Below are 27,823 nucleotides of genomic sequence, written 5' to 3'. Positions count from 1 at the left end.
ATAAATATCTTCATGATCCTTGCTGGTGAAACAGCTGCCTGGAAAACAAAACAAAACAACCTGCAAGATTATTTGTATTTTAAATCATTTCTCTGTGCTGGTCGGAGGCATTAGTGTTTAAGAGTGGGCCCTGTTGTAAAGGTCATGAAGGTTGTTCTAATATGGGGTAATAGACACATATTTCTGCATAGGTTTTGAAATCATCTGGAGTCGGAAGGTCTCTCTGAAAACGTCCCTGCAGCCAGAACAAGCAAGTAAATTGCCTTTGCAAAACTACCAGTAATTAGTGAGCACTTTTCCTGTGAAACAGCGGGATGGAGTTGAAGGCAGGTGCACCTACTTGTGAGAAGGGAGAGTGGTACCTGTTTTGTGACTTGCTCTCGGCTCAGACAGGACATACGTGAGCTTCCAGCTCTGCTCATCTGTTGCATATTTTGGGAAATGCGTCAATGGCTTGTGTAAAAAAAAAAAAGGCTTCTCACCTTGCACCATTCCCCACCGACGTCTCCGTGTGAGCAGCAGTCCTGTTGTTCGGGTACCATGGTGGTTCAGCACCAGAATTTCTCACCCATCTGGCAGCAAAAGTAACTTTCCCACCTCAGTGAATATTAGTGCATATTCCACGTCAGCAGGCTGGCTGTCAGTGTAAGGGATGTGCACGGAATTGTTGGGGTTTTTTTAGATTATTTTTGGATGGTGAAGGGAAAGAAGGGAAGTTTGCAGCAGGGGCAGAGGAGGAACGTTTGCCCAGCCACCCTCCTGGAGTTGGTTGGTTAACTCTGACCAGTGTCACCGTGCTATGGCCACTCCTCTGCTCCACGTAGATGATCCATCTTCCCCATCGCATCGTGAATGAACGGCCTGCAGTCAGAATTAAGTAGTGATCGTCCCTCCTATAGCCTGGAAGTTCAGTTCATAGAGTCAGTTCAAACGCTGATCTCTCGGAGCAGCTGCTCTTTCGCAGACCAGAGACTGAGCACGCCTGTGCTCTAGGTTGTGAGGTTAAGAGTTTCAGTTTTGGTGAGCTCAGTGCACAGTCATGGTGAAACGCACGGTGTTTCACGCTGTGCTGGTGAAATCAGCCATAAATTAAGGAATCAAACTTTCTACGGGATAGCTGGGCTGCAGGCGTGTGTCTTTTGCCAGCTCTGCTGTGGACACAGGATCTTCACTCAGGGCATGACGCAAACAGCTTTGAGCAGGAACGTGTTAAATCATATAAGCTAGATCTGACGGTGTTGTGAGGAGGATTGATTTTCGATTCTCTGATTATTATTTTTTTTTTCTCCCATGCATTTGTATGATTCCCGTGCGTTTGTAGTGTGTATGCCTATTTAGTCAAATGGTTGCACCACTCTTTATAAATGCTTTTGGTTTTCTAGGTCATGAAAGAGCTCCTGCTGACATTATAACAGCTTCTGGTAATTTCTTCTTACAGTTCTTCTCATTAAGATACTTGGCACCTGTGTCTTTGATACAGTCCTTTTCAGGAATTGCCAGCCCTTCTATAGTCCTTTATCCTTTAAATCAACTTCCTAAGTGACTTTCTCCTCCAATTCCTGAAGTCTGTTGAGGTCTGGCCTTTTGAAATCCATTATTTTTATGCTGTTACTCTTGCTTTTTTTTTTTTTCCTTCTTTTTTCTTTTTTCTCTCAGGATAGTGAGCTCCATCATCTCACAAACACATTTAATCTTAGAATCTTTTCTCTTTGACATTTTCATTCAAATCTAAAACAGCCATTCCCCTTATAAATGTCTCCATGATAGAAGATCATTCTTTCTCACACCTTAAACTCTTAACACCTTAAATGATATATAGGACGGCATTTCATCTTCTGAAATAAAAGTTGTTCCAATACATTCTAAAATGTTTATAGACTGCCTTGCCATGAGGTGCAAAACTCTAAACTTGCTATTTAAAGAAAAGGTTTTAAAAATTGAGTATCCTCATAAGGAGATTTAGAAACTATTCCTGATGATAAAAGAAAAAAAAAAAAAAACAGCCAGAAAAACACACTTTCAATAGATGCAGGTTATGGGTGTTTAGCGGGGAAAAGGGCCAGGGGTTCTTAGTTTCCCTGGAAACTAAGATGCTACTTTTTATTACCATAAGTGCTTTTCTATTAGTTCTTAGTTCCTGTGTTGCAAAAGATTTTCTAGAGGGAAAGAAAACTTCTCTGGAAATAGTACTGTGTTGCTAAGGGAAGGACTGCATATGTTCTTTCTGCTTCCTGGGCCCATCTGCCTTACTAAGCAATGTTTTCTTCTGCACGCGTGCCCCCATATAATATAACACAGGAGTGTTTCCAGAACTCATCTGGAGATGAGGGAGAGAATGGTGCTGCCTTAGAAAAGCTATTTTGATACAGCTGCCGAAGTTCCATGAAAAGAAATGTAATCGCGTGCACTAAAGTTGTTTGCCTTCTAAACCATCAAAACCAGCCTAGGAGAATAAGCCACTGATTTAATTTAATTGATTTATGAATAGTCCTATCTATCTAAAAGAGAAGAGAAAACCATCAGTCAGAACGGGGTGGATGTTAACTAGTACGTTTCTTTCATACGGCAGTAATGCGATTTCCAAGCTCGTATTTCAAGGTATGTAATTAGGCTGCCCGATAAACTAATTAATCTTAATAAAAGGAACAGCTAGTTGGTGTTGATGCGATGCCGTCAGTGTTTCTAGCGTGAGGTTCAGTAATCAGGTGAGACTCATGTTCAGGGTGAGGAGAGGCGAAAGGGTATGAGCCAGCAGTGTGCCCAGGGGGCCAAGGAGGGCAATGGCATCCTGGCTGGTGTCAGCCCTGGCGTGGCCACAGGGACAGGGAAGGGATCTGAGCCCTGGGCTCGGCACTGGGAAGGCCGCCCCTCAATGAGTGGGTTCAGTTTTGGGCCCCTCACCCCAAAAAGGCCATTGAATGACTCGAGCGTGGCCAGAGAAGGGCAACGGAGCTGGGGCAGGGTCTGGAGCACAGGTCTGCTGGGGAGCGGCTGGGGGAACTGGGGGGGTTCAGTCTGGAGAAGAGGAGGCTGAGGGGAGACCTCCTGGCCCTCTGCAACTCCCTGCCAGGAGGGGGCAGAGAGGGGGGGTGAGTCTCTGGAGCCAAGGCCCCAGCGCCAGGCCCCGAGGGAATGGCCTCAAGCTGCCCAGGGCAGGGTCAGGCTGGCTCTGAGGAAGGATTTCTGTGCAGAAGGGGCTGTTGGGCGTTGGAATGGGCTGCCCAGGGCAGGGGGGAGTCCCCGGGATCCCTGGAGGGGTTGAAGAGTCGGGCTGAGCCAGCGCTGAGGGATCTGGGGGAGTTGGGGACGGTCAGTGTTGGGTTGATGGTTGGACTGGAGGAGCTGCAAGGGCTTTTCCAACCGAGATGATTCTGGGATTCTGTCTCTTTTTCTGTTTACCTCCTGGCACGTCAGGGTGCAGTGGGAAGCACACCACATAGCAAGTGCCTGCAATCCAGGTCCTCTGACAAACACGCAAGTAGGCCTCCAGACTTTAAAATATGCATATGTAATGCATGCACTTTAGACATCAATAATAACTGATGAATGCTATATGTGCTTTCAGTATTAATGAAGAGCCCTATGTTTTGATTTCCCAGGAGTACCCAGCACATGTTCTAGCAATCAAGATGCCTCTTCAGAGTCCTTCTGTTTTCTTCTCTCCTTTCCGTCAATATCGATAGCTTCTGCTTTACTCCCTGTGGTAAGGGAAGGGTGTGAAGCTGTTTTCCAGCATCTCTTTGTACCTCTGACAGCTACGAGCCATGTGAATTCACCCAGCCACTCCACCCCAGCTGTGAGACTCTTACACTGGTGCAGGCAGCAGCCCAGAGCCTTCCGCACCAAGATCCTCATTCTCGCAGCGTGCGACAGCTCCTGATAAATCAAAACTTAATAAAAGAGTTGACTAGGACCTTATCCCACACTGGGATTTCATGGACTTTAATGGAACTACTCACAGTATAATGATATCCTAACAGTCATAGTATAAAGTACCACTCGCCCTGAGTAAGGACTTCATAAGCCAGCACCAAGATGCCAGGCTTATCCCTTCCCCACTCTATTTAATTAAAAAGCTTCTCTTTGTCATCTGAGTGCAAAACAGAACTGCGGTGGTATCACTCCTTATAACACCAGTTGTGAAGGAAGAAAGCAATTTCTTCCCTCTCGATCTTAATCATTAATCTTCATTAGGATTTTTAGCTTCCGAATGCAAGTGGTGGAAGACATCAGTGTAGCAAACAATTTAAAGTGCATCTGCATAAATAATAGAGGTAGTTTGTTATTTTCATTATAGGTAAAAGCATGTGTCAGTTGCCAGATGTGCTTGATTCAGACAATATGATTTTCATGCCAACTTTATGATATGTTTGATTTAGGTGAAGTGACTAAAACCTGCTGTTGGGACTGAGTTGCTGTTAAACACCAGCTGCAGTTTTTATTCTAATTAATAATATAAGGAGTAGAATACCTTGCTTTAATTAACATGTTAACCCTTCAGGCTTCTCTGAGAAAAATCACACTGGCAAACTGGTTTAAAAGTAAAGCAAGAAAATATTCCAAGGTGGTCCAAATGACGTATTTCTTTCCTGCAAACATGCTACAAGCTCTTGAAGATGTTTTCACCATTTCTTCTTTGCATTTTAATTTCCTCCTCACTGTTGAATGGAATACGGAGCGTGGGTAACAGACCTGGGCTAATCCAGAAGTTTTAGCAGGACTGATTATTCTGGATCTGCAGGATGAGCAAGTGCTCATAGCTGCTCCGAATCCCTTTTCAGGCTTTTAACTGAATCTGCAAACATCTTACAGATGTGCTGCTGTGCCAAAACTTGCCTTGATCCGTTCTGAAAATCCGCCCAGTCGTGCAGTATTTTAAATGTGGATCTGAGTATACAAATCGAAGCTCCAGCTTTTGAGAAACTGGATCTTCATCTTAAAAATACTCTAATGTGATTACTCTAAATGTCTCTTTGTCAGTCGACTTGTTTCCACCAAGCATGGTGGCCAAACTGAGTAATATTTCAAAGGAATTACTTGGAAATATGGAAAAATGTGGTGAAGACAGGTCCTGTAAATGCCCATTGTTAAACATAAAGACTGACTTCCCTCCCTCAATTAGACATCTGATAAATTTATATGTGATCATAAATGCCCAGCCATGAGAGAAACTTCATCCAGAGATCACAAATGATGGGGTACCAGTGGATCCCAGCTTCGAGATGCTAATCCTCAGAAACCAACTTCCATTGCTACCACTATTGATGGAGTTATTTGTTATGCTATTGTTGGCTTTTAAAAACATTTTCAAGCAAAGCAATCATAACTTCTACTGTAAGGACCATCATGCTTTCTTTACCATATGGTAACAACGGAAAATATAGGACATCCAGAAAGAAAAAATTTATTAAAAATACACAACCAAAAAAAACCCCAACCCCTAGTTAATGGAAAAATTATCAGTCTTAGTGACTTAATGCTCTTATTGACTCGAGGAGGGTTGGAGAAGAGGAGGGTTGGAAGTATAGTTAGAAACACTGGACAGGCAATCAGGAGATGTTCAGCTTATTTCTAGCTGTTCTCACAGATTTCTGTATGTGCAGTGCTGGAGTAGGGCCAGTGTCAGCTCTAGGCAAGATTAACTTCTACGATCCAGCTACAAGTCAAGTCACACCCGTGCAGATCACTACAGATGATTGGAGCTGCTGAGGTGGTCCTGAGGGCATTGTTTAGAAATAGCAACGAATAGGAATAACCAGAGGTCTAATTTTGTTTACAGAAGAACCTGTTTTACTGATGATGATGAGAATCCAGTTTGATTTTTTGATTCAGATTTGAGTCTCACAGCCAGAAAAACTATTTAGTTGTTGTGGGTTTTGTTTTTTTTTTTTAATTAGTATGTTTCCTAAATAAACCACTGGGAGAGATTGAGAAGTTCTGTGAGCAATGGGACATGGCCTAGTTGTATGGATTTTTGTCCTACGTTCCCCACACTTTGACTTTAGCAAAACTCCTCCAGGTTGTTCTGAGATCAGTAAAGTAGAAGTGAGATTTCGAGTGGTGGTAGCAGAGCATATTTCTGCTGCATCTCAGACTCTCAGGGAGTACACAAAGCCTACAAATGTTTTGCCAATACAATGTGTGTAGCTAGTAACTGATTACCATTGAAATCATAAACGTGACAGTTTATCGTTTATTAACAGGTTGACTGTCTTTGCGTTTCAGTGGGCATACGTTCCATTTGTTCCCTTCTTTTAAAACTTAATCACGTGGTAGCTCTTCAGGAACGGGATCCCAGTGAAAACGCTCAATCTGCAGTAAAATCATTGCTCAGTTGGGAGTTTAGAAGACACTTTAGTTTTCTTGTCTTTCCATTTGCATGTAGGAACTGAGGCGAAGGGAAGTTGTTTCAAAGAAATGAAATCACTGTGGAGGCTGTACAAGTGCTTTCAGTACTTTGCGTGCACATTATGAGGCTGTTTTGTTTTGCCTTTTACTTACTGTTTATACTATTGTCTCCTAGCCTGGAGACCTTTGAGCGTGTGATTTTATGTGCGTGAATAGTTTCACTGATCTCAGCTGTGCTGGTCTACCTGTTAGGCGTGATAGGTAGCCTAAAAGAGAAATTTTGGGGCACCAGGAGAGGGAGGGTCTCAATCCTATGCTGGAAGGGTGGCAGAAGTGTTGCCATCACAATGTGGCAGAAGGGGCATGTAGCAAACCCCCGGCTACTGTCAGAGAAATAAAGCTGGCTGCAGCTTCTTTCCCCCGGCAAACACATCACTGAATGTGACGTTTTGTGTTTGGTTGCACCTAATATAGGGCGGTGAGCCCCAGTCCAGACAAGGCCTCATAGATGCCACCAAACTGGCAGGAATGACCATTATCATCATGAAAACAGCTGCTGCGGTGCCGTTACCTGCTGAGGTGTTCAATCGCTCTTTGTATAAAGTATGTGGTTGACATGGCAACATGTTCTGTGACACATGCCAATTGAGTGGGTTTTCCACTGGAGGAAAGTCCCTGCTTCTCTAAAACCGTGTGTAGCAGCTGTTCTGCTCCCCCGATGATGACAAGCGCACACAGAGCTGTAACCATCCGCACTGTTTGTCTCCGTCCGTGATTTGGAAATGTTCAGCCCTGGTGTGAAGGGCACAACTCCATTGATTCAGCATCGTTTAATCTGTCAATGCTTATGGCTTTCCTCGCGGAAACTCCCTCGAGGTTTTTCTTTTGTTTAAAACGGATGGTATTATTCATGGCCAGCTGATGAAATGAGGTTGATAAGAACTATAGAATGATATATTTGCTGCTGAAGGTCTCAATCCTGCAAAGTGGATACTGAGTATGTAAGTGCTGCTGCCAATTTCTACAGGGCTATATCGGTAAAGTTTCGATTTTGCTCGGTGTATTTGCTGAAGAGACCCGTTGCTCTGCACATCGCTGCGCTGAGACAGAATTAAGAGCATTTAAAGTGCCTTGATTTGCAGTGAAATGGAACAATGCCGAATTTGATCACGTCACTGTAGAGAAGTTGGCAATTTAATGATTGATTTAAGAGCTCAGCTTGATTATTCATAATTTCAGAGAAAGTCGAAGAGATACACGGATTAAAAACGTGGACCTAATTCTCAAGTCTAAGCTTATTAGATGTGGAGATAAACTTGCTTTCATGTTAATGTTCTCTGTTCTGAGGCTACTGCCATTCTAACAGTACTTTAAACAGTTTTATTGACCTCACTAAGAATCATCCTTAAAGTGGCCCATCTTTTGGTTTATGTATCTTATATCCAGTTTAACACACACTACTAGCATTTCTGTATGGACCTGGAACAAATATGGGCAATTTATAGAAATAATTCATAATACTTTTTTTTTTTTTTTTTTGATGGCTATTTACTTTTTAGGATTGACTGTGCTAATTCTAATGTTACCTCATTACTCAGCTAATATATTTCTCTTTCCAGTATAATTCAAGGCCTGTTGAGTATTGGTTGCACTAATATTTAGGGGCACTAATTGCTATTATTCCAGTTTTAAGTGGGCTTGTGCTTTTGTAACTTGGATACAGTAAGACAGTGACACTTTCCACACGAGTCTCTGAGTCAATGAGACTATCATCCCCTAGTGGCAATTTATATCCATAACAGATTTATTTTTTTTTTTTGCCTAGTCTTCAAACAGTTAAACTATTCAACTTGGGTAGACTAGCTCTAGGGAGTGTCTCTACATGGAAGTTTGAACTCAGTTTGAGGCGTGTTAAGACATGCTCTACCCACTCATAAATTTTACTTAAAACTGGAGACGCAAAGTCGAAAGATTGTTCATCTCAGAATAATGGACTAAGACTCGAATCCTTTTCCTTACTGCTTCACAAATGGATATAAAAACTAAACAGGACTCAGCTTCTGAATGGAAGGACCTTCTACTCCTGTGGAAATTATCCGTACCACCACACTAGCACCCACAACCTTGATTCAGCTTTGCTGAGTATTTCCTCACTGGAGACATATACAGATGAGGATTTGGCTTGCAAGTCCATCTCTCAGTGGGTGGACTGATGTGATCATGAACCATAAACACCATTTTCTCATTTGTTCTCCTTGTCTTGGCAAATACATCCAGGGAGGATGTAGTTCTGAGCAATTTTATGTCTCAAAATGTGAATGCTTTTCTGCAGTTCACAGTAGGCGCAATCCTCTTTCAAGCCGTCATTTCAAGTCATTGCTTTCTACTGGTGATACCTTTATCAAATAAATCTCTCTTTCAGATAGGGTTTTCTGTTCTAGGTTTCAGCTCATAGATATTTCTTGGGCTTATACTGGTGGTATAAGATGTCAAATCAATTCAGCTACTTTTATTTTTACTTAGAAGTTTAGCGGGTTTACCTTTTTCCCAATGCATAAAGCATGTATTTCCCTTTTGTATATCCTGTCGAGAAAACAGTTGTAGTTAGGAGCTGCACTTATATTTAATTCTGTAAATGTCATGAATTCCTAGCTTTTGAAAAAAAAAAAAAAAAGTCTAAAAGAAAATAACTAGCTTTGAGGTATTTAAAAATAGAAATTTAGGACTTGTACCGTGCATTTTACGTGTGCATTTCTAAAGCTTCATTTAGGTGTAGCGGCTTAAAAGGTTTCATCATCTCTGGGACGTTTTATCTTGATGGCAGCCATCACCTAGAATATTATGCTGCCTTGAGCAAAAATCTCAGGGTACTGGCTTCCTTAGGTAAAGAAAGAACATAGCTTTCTCTGCTGAATACGGAAAAAGCAGTAAATTTATTTTGTTATTTCTGTATATGACTTGGGGATTAATATTAATTAAGAAAAGTAATTCATTTTAGTTGAGGGGAATTATTTATACCTTATTGTTTGTCAAAACTTATGTAGTGCTGAGAAGGGAGAGGTTACTCGGAATTGTACTCGATGCTGAAGAATGAGGGTTGAGAAGTGTGAGTGTTGATCACTACTTCTGTGTCTAACCTTAAGCTTTATTATTCCTAGCGGTATATGTACAGAGAAACGAACAGGAGCTAAGCGTGAAAAATCTCACATAATTTTAAAATAATACAGTGGATTCAGAAACGCTGAAATATTATTTTTCCGTAAGTAATAGCAGCCTGGAAAAATCCCCAGTTTTACAGTGTCGGAACATGGGAGGTTGTGAAGGCCAAGGAGAAACTACCTCTAAATCAAGGAGCTGTCAGGATTTTCCCATCGTGGTTTTTCTAAGGCTGAAGTCAAAACAATAAACTACATTTATGACTGTGATGTAGAAGACCATTACTGGATGACATCATGGTGCCACTTGGCCTGTTTACAGTAACAGACTTCACACACACAAGTCCAGATGTGCAACTTGCTACAAACTTTAAAAAAAAAATGAACTGTAAGGATGAGGAAAAACTCAATAAGCAAGTGGGTTTTGCCTTTTTTCCTTGTTCCTTTGTTTAAAATATCTTCTTTAATTAAAACAAAAAATAAGGTTACTATGAAAAAATCTCCCCTTTTTTTCATTTAGTAATGACAGGAGGCTGTTCTCTCTCTTTTTTTTTTTTTTTTCTTTGATCACATCTCTTGATCCTGATGACTCCAGTTGAGTCAATTGATCAGCCGTTACCTTAAAACACTAGTGACAGGTTTAGTCTGTCACTTAGACAAGACTTGTTCATGTTATTCATCCTGAAAGTCTTGGGTTTATAGCACTTCCAGAGTAAAATAAACCTGTACTGGCAGCATATTTTTAGTCTGTTTATCTACAGCTAGATGAGTCTTCTACCAGTAAGAAAACATCTCAAAAAGTATAACTTAACCATTGTTATTCTGGCTGTTATTTCCAGTGGTCTAATTATAAATGCTAGTACAGCTGTTGCCTGTTTATTCTGCAGCATATGGTTTATGTCAACAAGTTGCTAAAAAATAAAACAAGCAGAGAGTCCAGTTTTCAGTTGACTCTATGTGAAGCAATTGCAACTCCCCTGGAAATTATGTATTAATCGTTGCATTTATCTAACAGGCATAACTACACACACTACATGTTTTGGCTGGTAATAGTTTTAAAAGACACCTTTTTTGTTTAGATTGACCACAGATTCGTTCACTTACATCGGTTGGTTTACATGTACTTGTCTATTATAGCAGTCACACAGTGCACGTATTTATCTACGGATTGAAGCTCAGCTCCTATAACTGTAAGTGAAGAACATTGGCTCTTTCTGCTTTACTAGCTTTATCTTTCATCCCACTTACAGGGAGCCCTCAATGGGTTGTGAGATCCAGTAGCTGAGGTGGGTAAGGTTAATGGGGCACTTTGTTTTGCTACACGTTTTTGTTGTAAATAATTTCATATATTAAATGCATGAAACCTTTGCCGTAGGGAAGTGAGACAAGAATTTGAGAGGCTAAAGAAAATGGGTCCATCTAATGGTTGGTCGCAAAAATAAAATTTAAGACCAATGAGAGCAGCTGCCTTTAGAGAATGACGCGATTGTAAGGCACAACCAGTATCTGAAATGCTACATCTGAAACGTAGCAGTGAATGGTTTTGTCTAGCAATGGCACATCTGAGAGAGTTAAAATAACAGTGTTTAAAAACTGCACGTGGTTATCTTAACTCGCCCTGTAAAAGCCAAGAGGTATTAATCTCCATTCAGTATCTTTTATGTACGTGACCAAACCCGCCATGCTCAGATCTTCTGATCACCTCTCTGGCCATGGAGACGCTGACCATCACCTCCACTTTCAGTGCAGAAATACAGTACAGAAACATTTTTTTTATACAAAGAACTGTGGTCGAGACCATTCTGTGTCAGGATAATTTCTGAGATAGTTTTTTGGGTTGTTTTTTTTTTTTTTTTGCCTAAGTGGTCCATTTGGTAAAGGCATAAGGTTATTTTCTCACTCAGACAGTCACCATCCTTCTGAATTTATGCTGCAGGATCTGCTCGCAAGCTTGGTTACCTACTGTGCCCCTCACTGTATCCTTCAGCGACCATCTGTCTCTCTCACAGGGTTTTTCCAGTAGTGGTGCAGGATGGAGAATTTCCTGTGTCAGTGGCTGTTCTTGCCATACGTCAAACAGGGCACTGCGAGAAAGGCACACGTAATCCTTACTCCACATTTCCTCTTCCAAGGAAATTCTGCCAGCTAAAGGGGCAGTAGTTGTCTTCCGACACCCAGGCAAAGGTTGTGCTTCCCTCCCCGCCACCAGTACTCATCACCTGCTTCTTGCAAAGCACTTGGTTTAAACCCAAATTTTTTCACCGTGCCCCATGATGTTTAGAGAATTGAAGAAACTGTGCTGCTCCAAAAGCAACGTGTACTGTGCTTTTGTACAGGACTGATTGTCAATAAAATGTAATTCAGCTAAAACAAAAGAACTGATTGCCAATAAAGTACAATTTAGATAAAAGAAAAGGTGTATTTCAGACAAAAAGCTTCCACAGCAGTAGAGGCAGTAGAAGTGATCCAGAAAATACGGACATTACTAAAACTGCAGGCATAATTTATTTTTTTTTTTTTAGTATCCAAACTCTCGTACTCAAACTTTAAAACAGAATGGCAACATGAACCGTAGGCATTTGTAAAGTTGCTGTCAGCTGGCAGCTGTGTTAAAGAACACTAGTTAAACATGTTTCTGCTACTGTGCTTTTACCAAACGGGCGTTCCTACACGTGCTGAAATCTGCACACCAAACCTGGTGTGAAAAAGGTTGTCACAGAAACTCTACTGTGAGGACCGAGTACTTGTGTCATTTGTACGTAGACGAGACAGAAATGTGTCTTATAACAGCCAGATCATCCATCCCCAGGATGTAAGTGATTCCATGGGATATGATGAAACTTATTTTATAAAATAAAGATGGAACTAAATGTAGCGTGTAATCATTTAGATCGAGACGGGAGGAAAAATGGTCCTGTCCAATGAAATGTACAGGAAACATTTAGGAGACCAGAATACATCTTTTGGGTTTGTTAAACAAAGAGAGGAATAAAACTTGAGACAAATTCTCTCATTTTTGATTAAAATTTTGAATTTTAAGTCCAGGATGTTCACTTTGTCCTCTACTGAAGTGCCGTATACAGAGCTAGAGAAATCCCCGGAGGTTTGGGGTTTGGTGGAACTCCCAGAGTTAGCCCCAATCCACTAGTGCGCAACCTATATAGAGAAAAACTGTTCACACAGTCTTACTTAAAGCTGCTTAACAGCTTAAAATGATAAAAAGTCCTTAACACAGTTTAAGAACTTAAACCACTTAAACTGTTTGAAGAGTTTGGGGCTGGGGGGGGAGAGGCGGCCCTGCTGCTCTGCAGCCCTGGGGACGGAGCTGGCAGGGGCCCGCACGGTGTGTTCTGGCACAGGGGCCCTTCTGGAGCCAAACTTGGGGGGCCGGGAGGGGACGTGATGGAGAAGATGGAAGAGTTTTCTACATAGTTGTGTATCGTATTGTGTATATGTCTGGATTGCTTTGCTTTAAGTCTTGTTGCGGGGAATCTGACGGGAATGTGAGGTGTAAGCAGTGGCATCCCCCCAGTGAAACAGGGAGGAGGGTGGCGGAAAAATATTGTCCATGAGAAGTCTCCAGCTGTGGAAAACAGCTTGGGCTCATGAGCCAAGGGAAGGGTCCTCAGGAGCATTGTGAAGAAATCTTCTGCAAGAGCTGCAAGACAAAAATATTTTGCTTTTATGGCTCTAGGAGTTGGAGGTGGGGAGGCCTTTCGGGTGTTCGGAGGAGGATTTTTTTCTGAAAGATTATTTTTGGGAAAAAGAAATGCGGGAAGGGGGTAGGCAGGGAGGGTTGCTTTAGTCTGATCTCAAACAGTGGTAGTCAGGTGGTCATATCAGAAGTAAATTGTTGTTATTATGTGAAGTTCCACATTTGTAAAACATAAAATAAACCATTCTTTGTGATATCCAGTTTGGTCCCCGCTGCGGCATGTGGTGGTCAGTGGTTGAATGTGTGTGTGTGTGTGTGTGTGTGTGTGTGCTCAGATGAAAAAATGGGGGCACTGCACTGAAATGATACTTGAGGACAAAGGAAGGAGACACGGGAATTAGGAATAAATGTCTGAAGGTGGAAAACAGCCAGGACGTTTCTTCTGATGGCAGTGATGCCACCTGAAATGTTTTGAAACTTGGGCTGCTTTTCATTGGTGCAGGCAGTGATTTACACCCTTCTTGCTCAGAAGAGGCTGTAAAACAGGAGTGAATTACATTCTGTACACTTTGAAAATAAATGGTGTATTCACAGCCACTCACATTGAGGCCCATTTACACTTCCAGAGTGCTGTGATGAGTAAATGAAAGTTAGGGCTGTGTGTGAATGAAAAATGCCTGTTTTACCAGAGGCTGTGAAAAGAGAGAGAGAGAGACTCGGTGGAAATTGGAAGCCAGATTTTTATTTGTTTGTTTAAAACAATCCTATTGATTTGGAGTCAGGTGGAGTGTCGGTGTAACTGCAAACTAGTTCCATTGAATTCTGTAAGGTATTTCTAGTGAGGCTGATGGGGATGGAAGTTTATAATCTGAGTTTTTCCCTGTGCTCGAGTATGTCTTTATTGCACTATGTTCTTGTGCAAATTTGCCTTTATAATATTTAATGTAAACGTTATTTGTCCAAAAATAAAAATTTTACTGGGGTGAAAACGAGCTCGGGCAGAGTTACATTCATACGATCTCAATACAATTAAATTATTTGTTGGTTTTCTTTTATGATGAGGGAAGAGATATGCAAAAAGTTACTCGGTGAGGGTAAGCGCTTTCTGACTAATGACACAGAAAGAAAACACTTAATGAATGAAATCTTGGTAATGTACTACGTAATATTAATGTCTCAATATTGCTTGAATTTCAGAACATTTCAGGATCTGTCCAAACAAATGGATATATCTTATGGTACAGTCAGGGATTCAGCAGTGTATGAATACTTTAAAGCAAAAGGGACCAACCCTTTGGAGCAGGATAACACATTTGCTGAACTGTGGAGGACTATCAGTAAGAATAATGGGGCAGATAATTGTGTATCGAACCCTTCTGAAGGCATCAGGAAGGTAAGACTGGATTACAGGAGTTTTCCTTTAATTTTTTTTGTGCTGTATCAATGTTGCTTGCATGGAGTTAATAATGTCAAGTCACAGGAAAGCAGTTAACGTTGTCATTTTGAAAACAAAAAATCCCTATCTAAAGTTCCTTCTAGTAGCTCGATGGCAGAGAAGAATCATATTTTGGGGTCATGGTTTTGAATTTAAGTACCTTAGCTCTGCCTAAGTCATCAGTATATAAATCCTTCTTTGGATCTGACTGTGAGGTTTCTCAGTTTCTTGAGAGCTCCATGTTGAATGTCATTCTTTACATTATTCAAGTACCGACTCTTGTCCTTTTCTTTTTTTTTTTTTTTTTTGAGTTGGTGGATTGAATTTACTGGAAACCTGAGTAAGAATCAAGGGATTCACTGAACGTATATTCGTTTCTCTTAGAACAGAAATGTAATGGAAGATTTTCCCTGTTTATTCCAAACTTTTAAAAATGCATATATTCTTTCACGTGTCACTGTGCTTTCACCTAACTTTTTTTTTTAAATCTCAGATATGACTACACTTTTTTTTTTTTTTGGTGAAACTGAGCATTGATGTGGGATTCAAGGACATACAACAGCTTGGGATCCTACATCACTGTGCCGAGTCCTGTGATAATCAGCCCCGGTTCAAATCCACTCAAAGACAAACATCCACACTTTGTCTCACTCTTGGTCTGCCTCTCTTCTCTGCTTCTCATCTTGTAGCTCAGCAAAACCAGAGAGTAAATAACATCAAACCACATGTGTCCAGGAGTTTGTTACAGAAGAAGAGAGGCAAAGGCGGTGAAAGTTTAATGTGCTGCTCCTTTAGTGAAGTGGCCTCTTTATTTTTAAATTGATTTTTTTCATAAAACAAGCTAACGGCTGGTATTAAGGCGTTTGCTTGATCAGAATTACTCTGTTGTCAGTGAAACACTGATCCTGAATAAATATATTACTAGTTCTTGATGCTTTTGTAAGCAGGAAATAATAAAGTGATTGGGGCTTGGGTTTCTTTTTTTTTTTTTTTTTTTTTTTTTTAAGCTTTGAAACCTCTTCTAAACAGTCAGAAGGAAAGCTTCCAAAATGTACTGGACTTTACAGTGCACCTGACAGTGGGGTGAACACGGTAACGCTGGCCATCCCGTTTTTCAAATCAAAATCCTTTACCATAAGATTTCCAACTGTTTGCGTGACTTTTGGACAGAATCCTTATACAAAGCCTTGTGTCTTCTCAGCACAGTATTGAGTCAATAGTTTTAGTTCATCCTGCCTTTTCTCCCATCTCCCAGCTGAGCTTTCCCAAAGCCCTCTGCCCTCAGCTCAAATAGCCGTTCTTCCTCGGGACAAGCTAGAGCTCTGGCAATAACGAAGTCACCACTGGGTTGATTTTTTTTTTTTTTTTTAATCTGCTCAGAAGTCTATGAAAATGAGGCCTCTATTTTGAGAGACTCCGTTAGCATTTAAAGGAGGTAGAAATAGAGACGTGAAGTACTTTTCTATGGGCCCTAGTCTTAAAACCAATAATAAAACAGTTCACCTTAGAAAAATGCACAGTATTTTACTTTTTTTTTTTTTTTCCATCATTCTTATGTCAGTGGATACTTTTTAGCTATGAGATTGTAAAAATTCTGTAAGCATGCTGCCATTTAGGATAGCTAGATTTGCCTAAGCTAGAAATGTAACTGTAGATTGACAGCCTGTTTAGAATACCAATTATATTGTCTGTATGGAACTGGCAGCTCTCTCCCATCTTTGTGATAATAACTTTTAATATTCAATTTTATTTCAATATTGTGGAGTGATTTTTATATAACTTGAGCGGCTCACTCAATTAGCGTCAACAATAACCAAATTAACTTCAGTCCCCAAAGCTGACCAAGGCTGCTATTTGATTAGACACCTCCACAAATTGGGCTTAATATTTAATAACATTGTCAACTAAACTGTTGTGTTTATAGTTTCAGTGTTGCTCTTCCTAGCTCATTGAACTCTTTGAATAATCAGACAAGTTTTCCATGTCAAGTATTTTGGCTAGAAATTCTGTTTTTTACTAAAGGAGAATTGATGTCAGCTAAGGAAATGGGACTTTCCGTCCCTAAACATGTACTGCTGCATGAAGGAGATGGAAAAGTGCCTTAAAAATGTGTTTTGTAGGAAAAGGGAAAGAAATCTAAATCTCTCTAGCATAAAAAGATCCCTAAAACATTTTTCTGAATGAGGACTTGCCCAAGACAATACGAAAAAAAAAAAAAAATCACGACTACCCTTTCTGCCTTCCTTCCCCTCTCCATTTTCTCCGGAGAGCAGCACAATTCAGCTGCAGTTGCAAACAGAGCAATGCAAAACAGGAGAGTGCTGCTTATTTATGGTACAGGCAGGTATTTCAGATGCTCGTCTCTCTTCCATTTACCTCTCGTCATTTCCTGGGTATTTTCCTACTCCCTTTGACTGCCTAAAAACAAAAGGATAACAGTGGAAGTAAGTCCTGAAAGCTTTTGTGGCATCCGGTTGCCATGGCAGAGGTCTCTTTTCAGACACGGCACAGTCCCTGCAGCCACGCTGATCATCTCCCATTGTCAAGGCACAGGTTTTGCAGCACTGGTAGAGCCCCGGGAAGGGCGTTAATGCACTCCAGAGTCACGTCAGCATCAGAAGGATGTTTCAGAGCCAAGGGGCAGGGGAGAGAGGTCGCTTTTGTCGTCCTCCCAAGACAGTTGGAAGTGATCGTTGCAGATGGAAAACATCCTCCTGTTCATAAACGTCGCTGCTTAGCGTCGGAGGGGGTTTTACCAGTCAAAGCACCAGTCCATACAAAATGCTATCTTGCCCTTTGAGTTTTCTGGTACTGGAACAGATGAGGATTGACTAACGCTGTTGCATGAAAAGTTTCTTTCTGGGACAAGCTACAGCCAGGGTCTCCAAGAAGCTTCCCCAAGGTAGCTCCTGCCATCTTATCCCGGGTGGGTGGACATTGGTACTGGAATCTCACACATTTTGTATATCTCAGCAAACTGTTTGCATAATACCCCATGGCAATCAGTTCTTTGGGGTAATTATCAATTAACCACAACATCCATAATAACCTGTGGGTTTTTTTCATTGTGGGCAGCCGTTTTTGCTTTGAAAGAATGAAGTAATATGATCTCTGTGTAATCCCATATATATCTTTTTTATATATACATAGGAGAATTAAACTGTTTCTGTTTGGGTTTTGTTTTGTTTTTTTAAAGCCTTGCTTTGGTGGAGATTGTTTATTCCCCAGTTTGGTGCCAACCATTTGACCAATTTGGTGCCAAAATTTCTCTGAATCCTTCCTTCCTGTGTATCACTTTTGATGAAAAGTGATCCAACCCATGTGTAGTACAAAATGTGAATGTATCTTTGCTTTAGGCAATGGCACTAAGAGTTTATTCCTTCCCTTATTTTGCTTCCTTCAAAAATTTTCTCTCCTTTAATGAACACTAAATATTAAATCAGGAGTGTTTCTTGTTAAGCAGTCACCTCCGTTCATTTTTATTTTGAGAGTAAAAGTAATTTCAAAGGTCAACAAAGAGGATTTTTTAAAACCATTTTTTCCAATAATTTGTTGTCCGCGGTGAATTTTATACTGTGAATTGTGGTTGCTCATCCATATGTTTTCATGGGTCCTCATAAATTTCTCCATTTCTTTGACCCATCGACCTTTTTGGGAGTAAAAGCAAACGCTTCTTTAAAGCCTGAATATATTACATCCTTCAGTGGCTCCTTAATGATATTAATTTTTAAATAATTTGAACAGAATTAAATGTCATGTTTTATTTTTATTAGAACTGTATTGCTTCTCTTAAAGCACTTTTTTCTAGTTAATAAGTGTTATCCAATCATGGTTTTGAACTGCTCCACTGATGCCAATGTAAAGGTCACTTTTTGATATTTCTGTGGTACCTGCCATATAATGGGATCAGCTGCGGTGACGCTGTTCAGGCAGGACATTAATGATGAATGTGGCATTATTCTGTCACTTTTGCCTTTAGTGCGGTAGCTTCTTCATCAGTTTCAGACAAATCACAGACATAACAGTGATTAATCTGAAACTTTTTTTTTTTTTTCCCAAGTTATTTTTACATCCCATGCTTTCTTTGGAAAAACATTGTTTTACCATCCGTAAGCCAGGATCCTTTGAACAATATTCTTCCATCTCCCTCCGTGTTGTTGAGTGACATTATGAGGTTGCTTACTGTTCTTCTGAAGTATAACTATTCTCTTTGTGGTCCTTCTTATATCTAGGAAGCAAGCTTCCTCAGCCTTTTAATTTTTTAGCATTGTGAAGACGAAATATTTTTAATATAAGTTTTGCTTAGAGGATTCTTTTCTTCTTAAATCTGTTTTCTTAAACCTCTTCAACCAAATATAAATCTGGTGTCTTCGGTGTAAACCACCATAGTAGGGTGGAGTAAATGAGTGCTGCTTTGGCTAAACTGCTGTTAAAGAAGTTGTTGAAAGTTTTAACCAAGTTATTTTTGTTTTGTTCTGCAATATGCCTGGATGCTGAGAGTTGCAAAGGAGCAAAATATTTAAGCCAATTAAAAGTCTAAAGTATAAATTTTAGCTTATTCTGTGTTTCATTTCAGTCATTCTTTGTTCAAGCTATCTTACCTATTCTCAGCTGGTATTTGCCACGTTCCCTTTTACCATCTCTCTCTATATATATTAACTTTGCAATGATGTCTGATCACCAGAACATTTTTATTCTATTTTGGGCCCTAAAAAAATACAATGCAGGCCTTAGATGACTGAGCTGTGAATGCAAGAGCCTGAGGATTTGGATCTTTGCTGTATTGTGATCAGGACTCGGTTGCATGGGTAGGTACATCTGTGTCATATGCAACTAGGGAGCCTTGATGTGTCTGATTCCTGCTCACACATCCCACGGGGCAGGTGTTTCCTGGAATTCTTAGTCTTTCTTCCTCCAGTACCCCTCTGGCCTGAAAACTAAGGGGAATGCACATGTGCACGCGTGCATTCTTTCATGAGACAAAAATGAAAAGTTCAAACTACTTTTAAAAAATTTTGGCTTGATTTTTGATTGAAAATAAGTGTCCATTTGATTTTATTTGGTTTTTACTGCTTGCCTAGTGAAGGTATATAAAAAGTAAACCTATCCCAAACACACGCGTATGTGTGTGGTTTTGTGTCTTGCACACATTTCTCAAATTTTCTTTAAAAATTATAAATAATAATATATATAATAATTTATATATAATAATATATTTTTGTATAATTATACAAATTATACCGCTTAGCTGTTACAACAGATATTAACAGGGGTGTGGAGGATGCTGAATTAGACAACGACTAAACATTTGGCCATAAGGAAGCTTTCCATGCAGTGAACACGCTAATAGTACATGGTCTTCACTCCTCAAGAAGAAAATTACACAAGTGGAAGAAGTTTTGAAAGAGATAAATCTTCCGTTAGGAAAAACAGATCTTTGGAGATTCTGTTTTTGGGAATCAGGGAAACAGTCTTACATCCAGTATTTCTGGGAGTTGAGAAGTATGCAGAACTAAGAGTTTAATCTCAGATTCCTGTTTATGTTAAAATGATCAGGCTGTCAATGCTCTACAGATGTGATGGCACTGGATAGAATTATTTAGGTCTTAAAGAGGTAGACTTTGTTTATTGACCACTTACAGCTGTAGGACATAACTTAGGATAGCAACCTTGCAAATGCAGGAGTAGACCTTTTCAAAAGATCTGCTGTCCAACACTGAAAGTCAGTGCTCTTCTATATAAAATATCACACAAAAAACCTGAGGCTTGAAAAGTAGAATCAATAATGTGATAATTTCTCTAGACATTACCTTATCATTGAAATTGAATATTTGAGGAAGACTGTGTTCCTCAAGTATTAATAAGAAAAAGATGAGGAATGTATGACGTGATGACAGTGTTGTCCTTTTCTGAACTGTAAATTTAAAAAGATAATTTGTAGAGCAATTCTGAAACAACTAAAAGGTATGGTTCTTTAAAAAAAAAAAAAAAAAAATCAGAAAAACGCAAGACATATTTTAGCATGGTGATTTAGGCCAAATCTTTTCTGGGTCTCCTCTTTCTGTACATCCATCAGGCAAGTTTTTGCTCTCTAATAAAACGGATTTTGAATAAATTCTGTGTGCGGTAACAAGTACTGTTGTCTTTGGTCCCACGAGTATATATTTTTAATGCACTTGAACTTGGACAGTTTTCTGTCACAGGTAGCAAAATCCCGTGTACTATTTACCATAGAACTCGAGCTGTCTGAGGTGCGCAAAAATAGGGCTTTGGATGGTTCTTCCCTGCCGGATACAGCAGTGGGACTGTTGCCCACTGCCTGTTGTCCCTAACCAGGTGGGAGGCCTGTCAGCACCATCACAGATGTGAGAGTATAAAATGTGACTCACTAAAGCCCGTCACAGGCAGAGCAGAGGACAAGATGCAGATTTGCTGCTAACAACCCAGTTAGTCACGGGTACATGATCATTCAGAAAGCGCCTTCGAAAAAGCACTTTTTCGGCTTCCAAGAATGTAGGTTGCTGGCTGAATACAGGCTGGAGGCCTTGAGGAATCGCTCCCTTGCCATCCTTAATTTTTTACACATCCTTGTGTTGATAGGTTATGAAGCCTTTTCTGGCTGTCACGTACAGTAGAGAGATTTGTTTGTTCTCTCCTCCTTTGCGCCACCACTACCACTTCAGGCAGACAGCCAGGTCCAGTATTACAATGCAGATGTGGAAGTCTCGCTCTGCTCTAGCTTCAGACAGTGACGTTGAAGTGAGAGATATTTTTATGAACATGCTAGTCTAATAAGTTGTGTCAGCTAAATCAATGGATGATTTTAACAGCGGAGTCCTGTGGCTCCTGTCTGAACAACTCCTGTAAGGTCCATACTGTAGTTTAGATTTTAGTGATGTTTTGTGCCAACGTAGCAACAGTTGTCTGAGGCTATGGGCATTAATTACTGTTATTCTGAACTGACCAGGGAGGTGGAAAGGAGAAGGTGGAGACAAACCCACAATGGTGGCATGCCCGTAACAAAAAATTATTTTCTAAGTGGTCAGTACAGGCTCGTTTAAATCGTACTAAAGAGGAAGGCTATCACATTTTTACTATGATTTAGCTCAGAAGCAAATGAATTTTGGGATCTTTGATTGCCTTGATGCAGATAAAAGGGAAGGGGGAGAAAAAGGTGGATTGTGGCAAGTAGCTTACAGAAAATCCAGACAACGTTCTTGCAATCTTTGTTGCCCTGGATTCTACCCACTAGAGGGTAACTCACCCATTTCTTTTATTGTCCTATTTAAACAACTGTCAGGAACCTCAGAAAGCTGTGGTTTATATCAAAGCATGGTGAAGTAAAATTAGTTTAATTGCTCAATTGAGGAATAACTAGAGTCTTACAGGTGAATTTAAAACTGAGTTTACACAAAAATGGAAAATATGTGGAAGGAGAGCTAATTCTGTATCAGAGCTGCAACCATTTGCTAAGGGAGTTTGGCGATTCAATTCCCATAAAGAAATATCTGCAGGACTTAAGCTCCCTGCCTTACTTTGTTCTGACCTAAAGACAGACCTGAAATCACACGAAGTTGTTTGTTTTTATTTTTTTTTTTTTTTTAAAAAGTGTCTTGGAAGTCTACATTTGTGATTACTCATTTATTTGCATTAGATGTTCCAGCCCAGCTGTTCCGTTGTGCTCTGTACGTTCACTAGAGACTTAAAAACACACTACTTAAATATATTAAGAAACCAATGATTACTTTAACCAAACAAAATGATGACTTTTTTCTTTACTGAATCCCTATCCAGAGATGTTTCTTACATCTTATGTTAAGTAAGGTGATTTACATTCATCGTATGCACTGCATGCAGGCACTGGTTTGAATCCCAATTAAGGCTGACATTTAAGGACATCTGCATGAGTGTGTACTAAAATAAACCGGTATTTGTCCCAAAACTGAGATAACGGGATGCTGGTGACTTTTCTTACTTGTGAAAAGAAGAGGGACCTGTTTAAGCTCAGATCACACCCTTTGTTACAAGACTAACATAGCTCTCAGAAGGGGCTATTTTTAAATAAAAACGCTTATAAACGTTTTTATTTAAACGATTATATGAGGAAAGCCGCAAAGTTACTGTTTTGATGATGAAGCACCACATAGTGCTCACGGCGTACCCGTCAAGTTACAGGAATGTATGGAACCGCTCACATTCCATGTCTCCTACAAAACTTTTATCAGATTTAATCAGCTAAGACAATAGCTTCATGCATAAATAATAACCTGTTATGCAAGCCTTGCCTACACTTACAGTTGGCTATATTGTCCTATGTATTTTTATTAAAAATGGAAGACATTTTAACAAGGTTTGAAGCAGATGAAGTACTGCTGGGAGGGAAGAGCTTTAGAAATGTACTACGATGGTTTACGGATAAACTGTGACCTGATGAAATACCGCCGTGGAGTAATGACAAGCTCAGGGTTGGTTGGTTGGGTTTTGTGCTACCTAAAAATGTAGTTGAGTTCAGACCGTGTTGTGTTCATGATGTATTTGCAGGCAAAGAAAGGAAACTATGCTTTCCTGTGGGATGTGACGGTGGTGGAATACGCCGCGCTGACGGATGATGAATGCTCCGTGACAGTCATTGGAAACAGCATCAGCAGCAAAGGATACGGGATAGCACTCCAGCATGGAAGCCCCTACAGAGACCTTTTCTCCCAAAGGTAACCCGAAACAAAGCTTGGCTTAGAGGATTCCTCTCTACGTAGAACCAGCAGCCATTTGCGGTTCATGTTAATTTTGGCAATTATTGAATAAAGGACAGGGAGTAAGTGACAGCAGAGAGGTTTGTGAGTTCAGGCTTTGTCTGCTCCATGTGAATCTGCTTCGGGAGAAGGGGACTGGAGGTGGTGGGTGGCCTCAAGCCTCCAGGCAGCACTGTCTCTGGCAGAAAAAGGGCTGATGTCCTCAGAACTTTCTGTGAGCTAGGGGAAATGAGATGATTCAAGAGATCTCTTTGATTCATGCTACGTGTTTCAGGCTATGAAGCAATGTGTTGCTCCCTATAGTAAGCAAGTAATAGTGCCCTGGTTTATCCTTTAGGGTGGAGATACAGGTCGAAGACTCAAAACAATAGAGGAAAACAAGAATTGCTGAGTATTGCACGGGCTTGCCGAGACTCTGAGACTGTGCCATTTAGTGATCTCAGAGCTATCGGCTGGGAATACGTTTTCATGTGAGTGTGCACGCTGCAGTGAAGACATGCGGTTGTGCAGGTGTGTGTGTGGCCTTAGCAGAAGGTGAGCGGGCGCTCCACTCCAGGCAGGGAGCTGAAGCAAGATTTCCTCATCTCGCTCCTTTATAAAAAGGGAGTAAAACTCCAGCTGCATAACCAGAGACAAAGCTGCCTCTAGAGAAAAGATTGTTAGTAAACAGCTAAAACAGTTATCAAACCACATCCAAAATGAATCATTCATGGAGAGAAAGGACACTTCACAAGAGGCAAAACAATGATTAATTAGCAGCTGTTAACACAGTAATTCGGGCATGAAGTATAACAGCGCTGAAGTAAAATCCTTCTGAATAAACTACATTTGCTGAAGTAAATGAGTTGGTCGCTGCTTAAACAGATTTGGATTAAGTGGTGCACAAATAGTAGCATGTTTAGTCTCACATGATTCTGAAATTATTGTGGGAGAGCAGCAGTGGAGTGGGTTGAGCATTTCGCTAGTGGGACCAGCTGCTGCAGCTGAATGTAGCCAGACTAGCCATGACTAACTGGAATATGGTGATTCCCCTTGGAAATGCTTCTTGCGTTGCAGTGGAAGTTTCAACGGTCTTTTTCTAGAGTTACCCAGTGGAGTTTACCTGCTGCTGTGAGTAGAAGGTAATCCTGGTATAACAAAGTTTCAGATGGAGAATACTACATGGTGGTGGGACGTAGTTTTGACTTGCGGGATGGCAGATTTAAAAATTCTGTGACATCCAGAAAAGACGAGAAAACTGTGAGAAAGTATCATTGAAAACTAATACTTGTCTTTTGAAATTTCTGCAGGATCCTAGAGTTGCAAGAAAGTGGAGATTTGGATGTTCTTAAACAGAAATGGTGGCCACGGATGGGACGTTGTGACCTGAATAGCCATACCAATGCACAGACAGATGGGAAGGCGCTCAAGCTTCACAGTTTTGCAGGCGTTTTCTGCATTTTGGCAATAGGCCTTCTTCTTGCATGCTTGGTGGCAGCATTGGAGTTGTGGTGGAACAGCAACCGTTGTCATCAAGAAACACCGAAAGAGGTCCATAACTTTTATTCTTATCACAATTAAAAGTAGAAAACACAAAAGAGAGAGCGAGTGGAAGTTGTGGGATTTTAGGTGCTCTCGTACAATAAATACGATTTATTTTGGTTCGCCATACTAAGCTTTGCATATAACTTGTTGGGTGGTTGTTTCTAAACAAATAAAAGAAAAAGAACAAACATGTCTTTTGTGCACGTGGAAGGTGCCAAACTGACAGCCCTGGAGACTAAAGTCCTCTATTTATTTATAGAGCAGATACAGCATGGGCAGCAGCAGTGCAAACTTCCCCACATTGCCCCACCAATGTGCCTCAACCCTGACCTGGAGAGACCACCTTTAGGGGTAAGAGAGTAGTTCAGAAACATGCCCTTTGGCCTCTCTGCGTGAGTGACGGGGAGGCCAGTCACGGGCACCCAGTTGTGCCGTCTGTGGTGATATTTTTCTCTGATCTGAGACCCCATCCGTTGACTTTGAGAATCATTATCCATCCTGCGCACGCTGTGCAGCTGCCAGCCAGCTGGTAGCTGTTTTCCTTCATGGCTGACCTAGGCTGAGTTTGAAGAGGTACGCGAGCAATTCAAAATAAACCAGCTAGTTCTTAACTGAATAAGCCATACTGCCATGACACTGTTTAAATGCTTCCTTTCTTTTGAAATCAGTTTTATTTCTAAAAGTAGGTGTCTCTGATGAAACCGACCTTCATATGACATTTTATTTAGGGAAATACATCCGAGAATTTCTTGGGTTTTAAGTTCTCATGCACAGCAGCGAGTAATAGCAAGCGACGCTATGATAGAGTAATCAGTCCATACTCAGATCTTGTCTTGCATGAAGCCTGTATTTGTTCACATAGATTAAATGTTTAACAGACTAACCTCTTGTGATTTTGGAGACACTGAGGCATTTGTAGGTGCTTTCATCTTGGAACAGATGTTTGTTACAAGCAAATAATAGCAGTGAGCTGCACTACAGCTGGAAAATAGTACACAGGCCATCAATTCCAATCTATATTTCTCAAGTTGCCAGGAGTACTACACTAATTGACACACCTATCACCTGTAAGCAGGTCTGGCAAATGGGATCTGAAGATATATGTTGCAGTCTGTAATGCTGTGAAATATTTATTAGTAAGATTACATTCTTCTGAGTTCCTGCTTCTCCCATTTGAACTCATCCATCAAGTGCTCGGTGATAAACATCCGTACCATGTTTGTGGGACAAAGCTGCAAAGTCACTTGCCTGTGTCTTGACAGTGTGCAATAGCAGAAGAGGAATTTTGTGAAAGGAAGCACGCACAATGCAGCACTTCAAAAGCAGGTACAGGGAGAGCGTTAGTGGGTACTCTTGCTTGTAAAGAAGCTTTCACAGTGTAAGCCAAAACAGGAGCAGAAGTGCGTATTTAATTGCTCTTTGGTTAAATACTGTAGCGTTTTGCCCTGCTGCATTGTAGAACTCACTCCTCTGCGTAACCCCAAAGGGCCCACCCCACGTTAGCACTGCAAAGGCCTAAGCCCTGGCAGCAGCGGAGTGCTGCCTGCCTGCTGTGCAAGCCTGGCAGGGTGCGGGGCAGGGATGGTGCGTGCGCACAGACCTTCCTCTCGCCATGCCCTGCAGCGCACTCCCCTCCTCTCTGTGCTCAGGGACTCGCTTTGTGCATCTCTGTAGAGTGAGACGAGAATATGTCCCAAACGCAGTTTCATATAGGTGAGGTGAAATAATTCACTCTTCCGTTTGCAAGGAGTATTGAATACTCCGTTTCCATCTCTGAAAAGGGATCTGTCTTCCTCAGTTTAAATATTTTTTGCCCACGCCCTTCATTTCTCTTTGTATAATTGTAAAAAGGATTATTACAGATTCCTGCCTACCCCATCCCATCTTTTTCTCCCCTTCCCATCCCTCTCCTCCTCCTCTCCTTTCCCTCCAGCACCTTCTCGATTGGGGTTGCTCTGTACATCCTCGTTTGCAGTTTCAGTGACAATAGAATATTTTTAAGCTTCTGGTTTTTAAAGTATACTAAAGTTACGCATATGCTAAAGCTGTGCTTGTGAAGATCATCTGTGGGGGGGCTGGATCTGCCCTGAGCGCAGCCAGTCTGGGGTAAGGGAGGCAAATTCAACTCAGGCACAGCGCACACGCAGCAGGCTCAGACATGGTCGGTGATGTGGGAGCTGCCCAGAGAGAGGGAGCAGAGTCAGCGGGAGCCCTGGCACGTGTAAAGGTTGAACGAGAAAGTGCGTGTTCCCGAGAGCACAGGGGTGAGGGCCCGCAGGCCCAGCCGGCCAGGAGGAGAGTGCGAGGAGGGTGTGCGAGGCAGGCGGGACGGAACGTGGGGGTCCCTGAAAAGGACAGCTGGGTGGGTGCAGCGAAAGGCAGGTGTCTAGAAGCACCTTTGGATGGGGTCAGAGCAGCCTGAGGGAAGGCAGGGCGAGAGCCACCCAGCGCCACGGCTGGGCCGAGGCTTCTGGCGTCCTCCATTTCAGTGTGACACAGCCACGTTGTTGTTACAACCTAAACTCCATTTCCACCCGAGCTCCCTGCAGATGGTGCCGTGTTACACATGAACCATCAGCTGAGCTCAAACTGCGGCCCCGGGAGCAGCCGAGGCCGAGGGACCTCGCTCCAGGCCCCGCGGCCGCTGCGGCGTCGCCCTCCCCACAGCCATGCCGGGGGCGGGCCCGCGGTTCCCGCGCTTCACTCTGATTGGCCCAGGCAGGGCGGGGCGGGCGCGTGACCAGCACCCCAGCGGGTAATGGCGGCTGGGGGGCGCCGGGGCCCACCCGCCTCATGGCGACCACGGCACAAATCAGCAAACGAATTAATAATAAATTAGCAGCAGATATTCCTTGGTAGATGAGTGGGAAGAGATATTTTTGTACTGCTAGCGAGGAGGGATTGAAGCAGGATTGCTGTTGGCGTCTGCAGTTAATAGAGGAAACCAAGTTTCGGA

At 41.5% G+C, this 27,823-nt stretch overlaps 1 protein-coding gene across 7 annotated transcripts in view; it reads left to right on the top strand.

Moving 5' to 3' along the window:
* The window catches only part of GRID1 (glutamate ionotropic receptor delta type subunit 1), a 528,159-nt gene that overhangs the window by 484,231 nt on the left and 16,105 nt on the right, over nucleotides 1-27,823 (top strand). For 4 of the 7 annotated variants that reach the window (XM_074924306.1, XM_074924305.1, XM_074924303.1 and 1 more), the window contains 4 exons: nucleotides 14,356-14,551; nucleotides 23,135-23,301; nucleotides 24,633-24,873; nucleotides 25,132-25,218. In XM_074924306.1, coding sequence (XP_074780407.1) covers nucleotides 14,356-14,551; nucleotides 23,135-23,301; nucleotides 24,633-24,873; nucleotides 25,132-25,218 — 691 coding nt within the window. Of the gene's footprint in view, nucleotides 1-14,355; nucleotides 14,552-23,134; nucleotides 23,302-24,632; nucleotides 24,874-25,126; nucleotides 25,219-27,823 lie in introns of all 7 variants that reach the window. The other 3 variants (XM_074924307.1, XM_074924308.1, XM_074924304.1) reach the window with 2 other exon arrangements.

This window comes from Athene noctua, chromosome 21 (assembly GCF_965140245.1).
Source record: "Athene noctua chromosome 21, bAthNoc1.hap1.1, whole genome shotgun sequence".
Classification (NCBI taxonomy): domain Eukaryota; kingdom Metazoa; phylum Chordata; class Aves; order Strigiformes; family Strigidae; genus Athene; species Athene noctua.
Note: the sequence above shows the minus strand (reverse complement) of the source record. Positions and strands in the feature narration are given on the sequence as shown.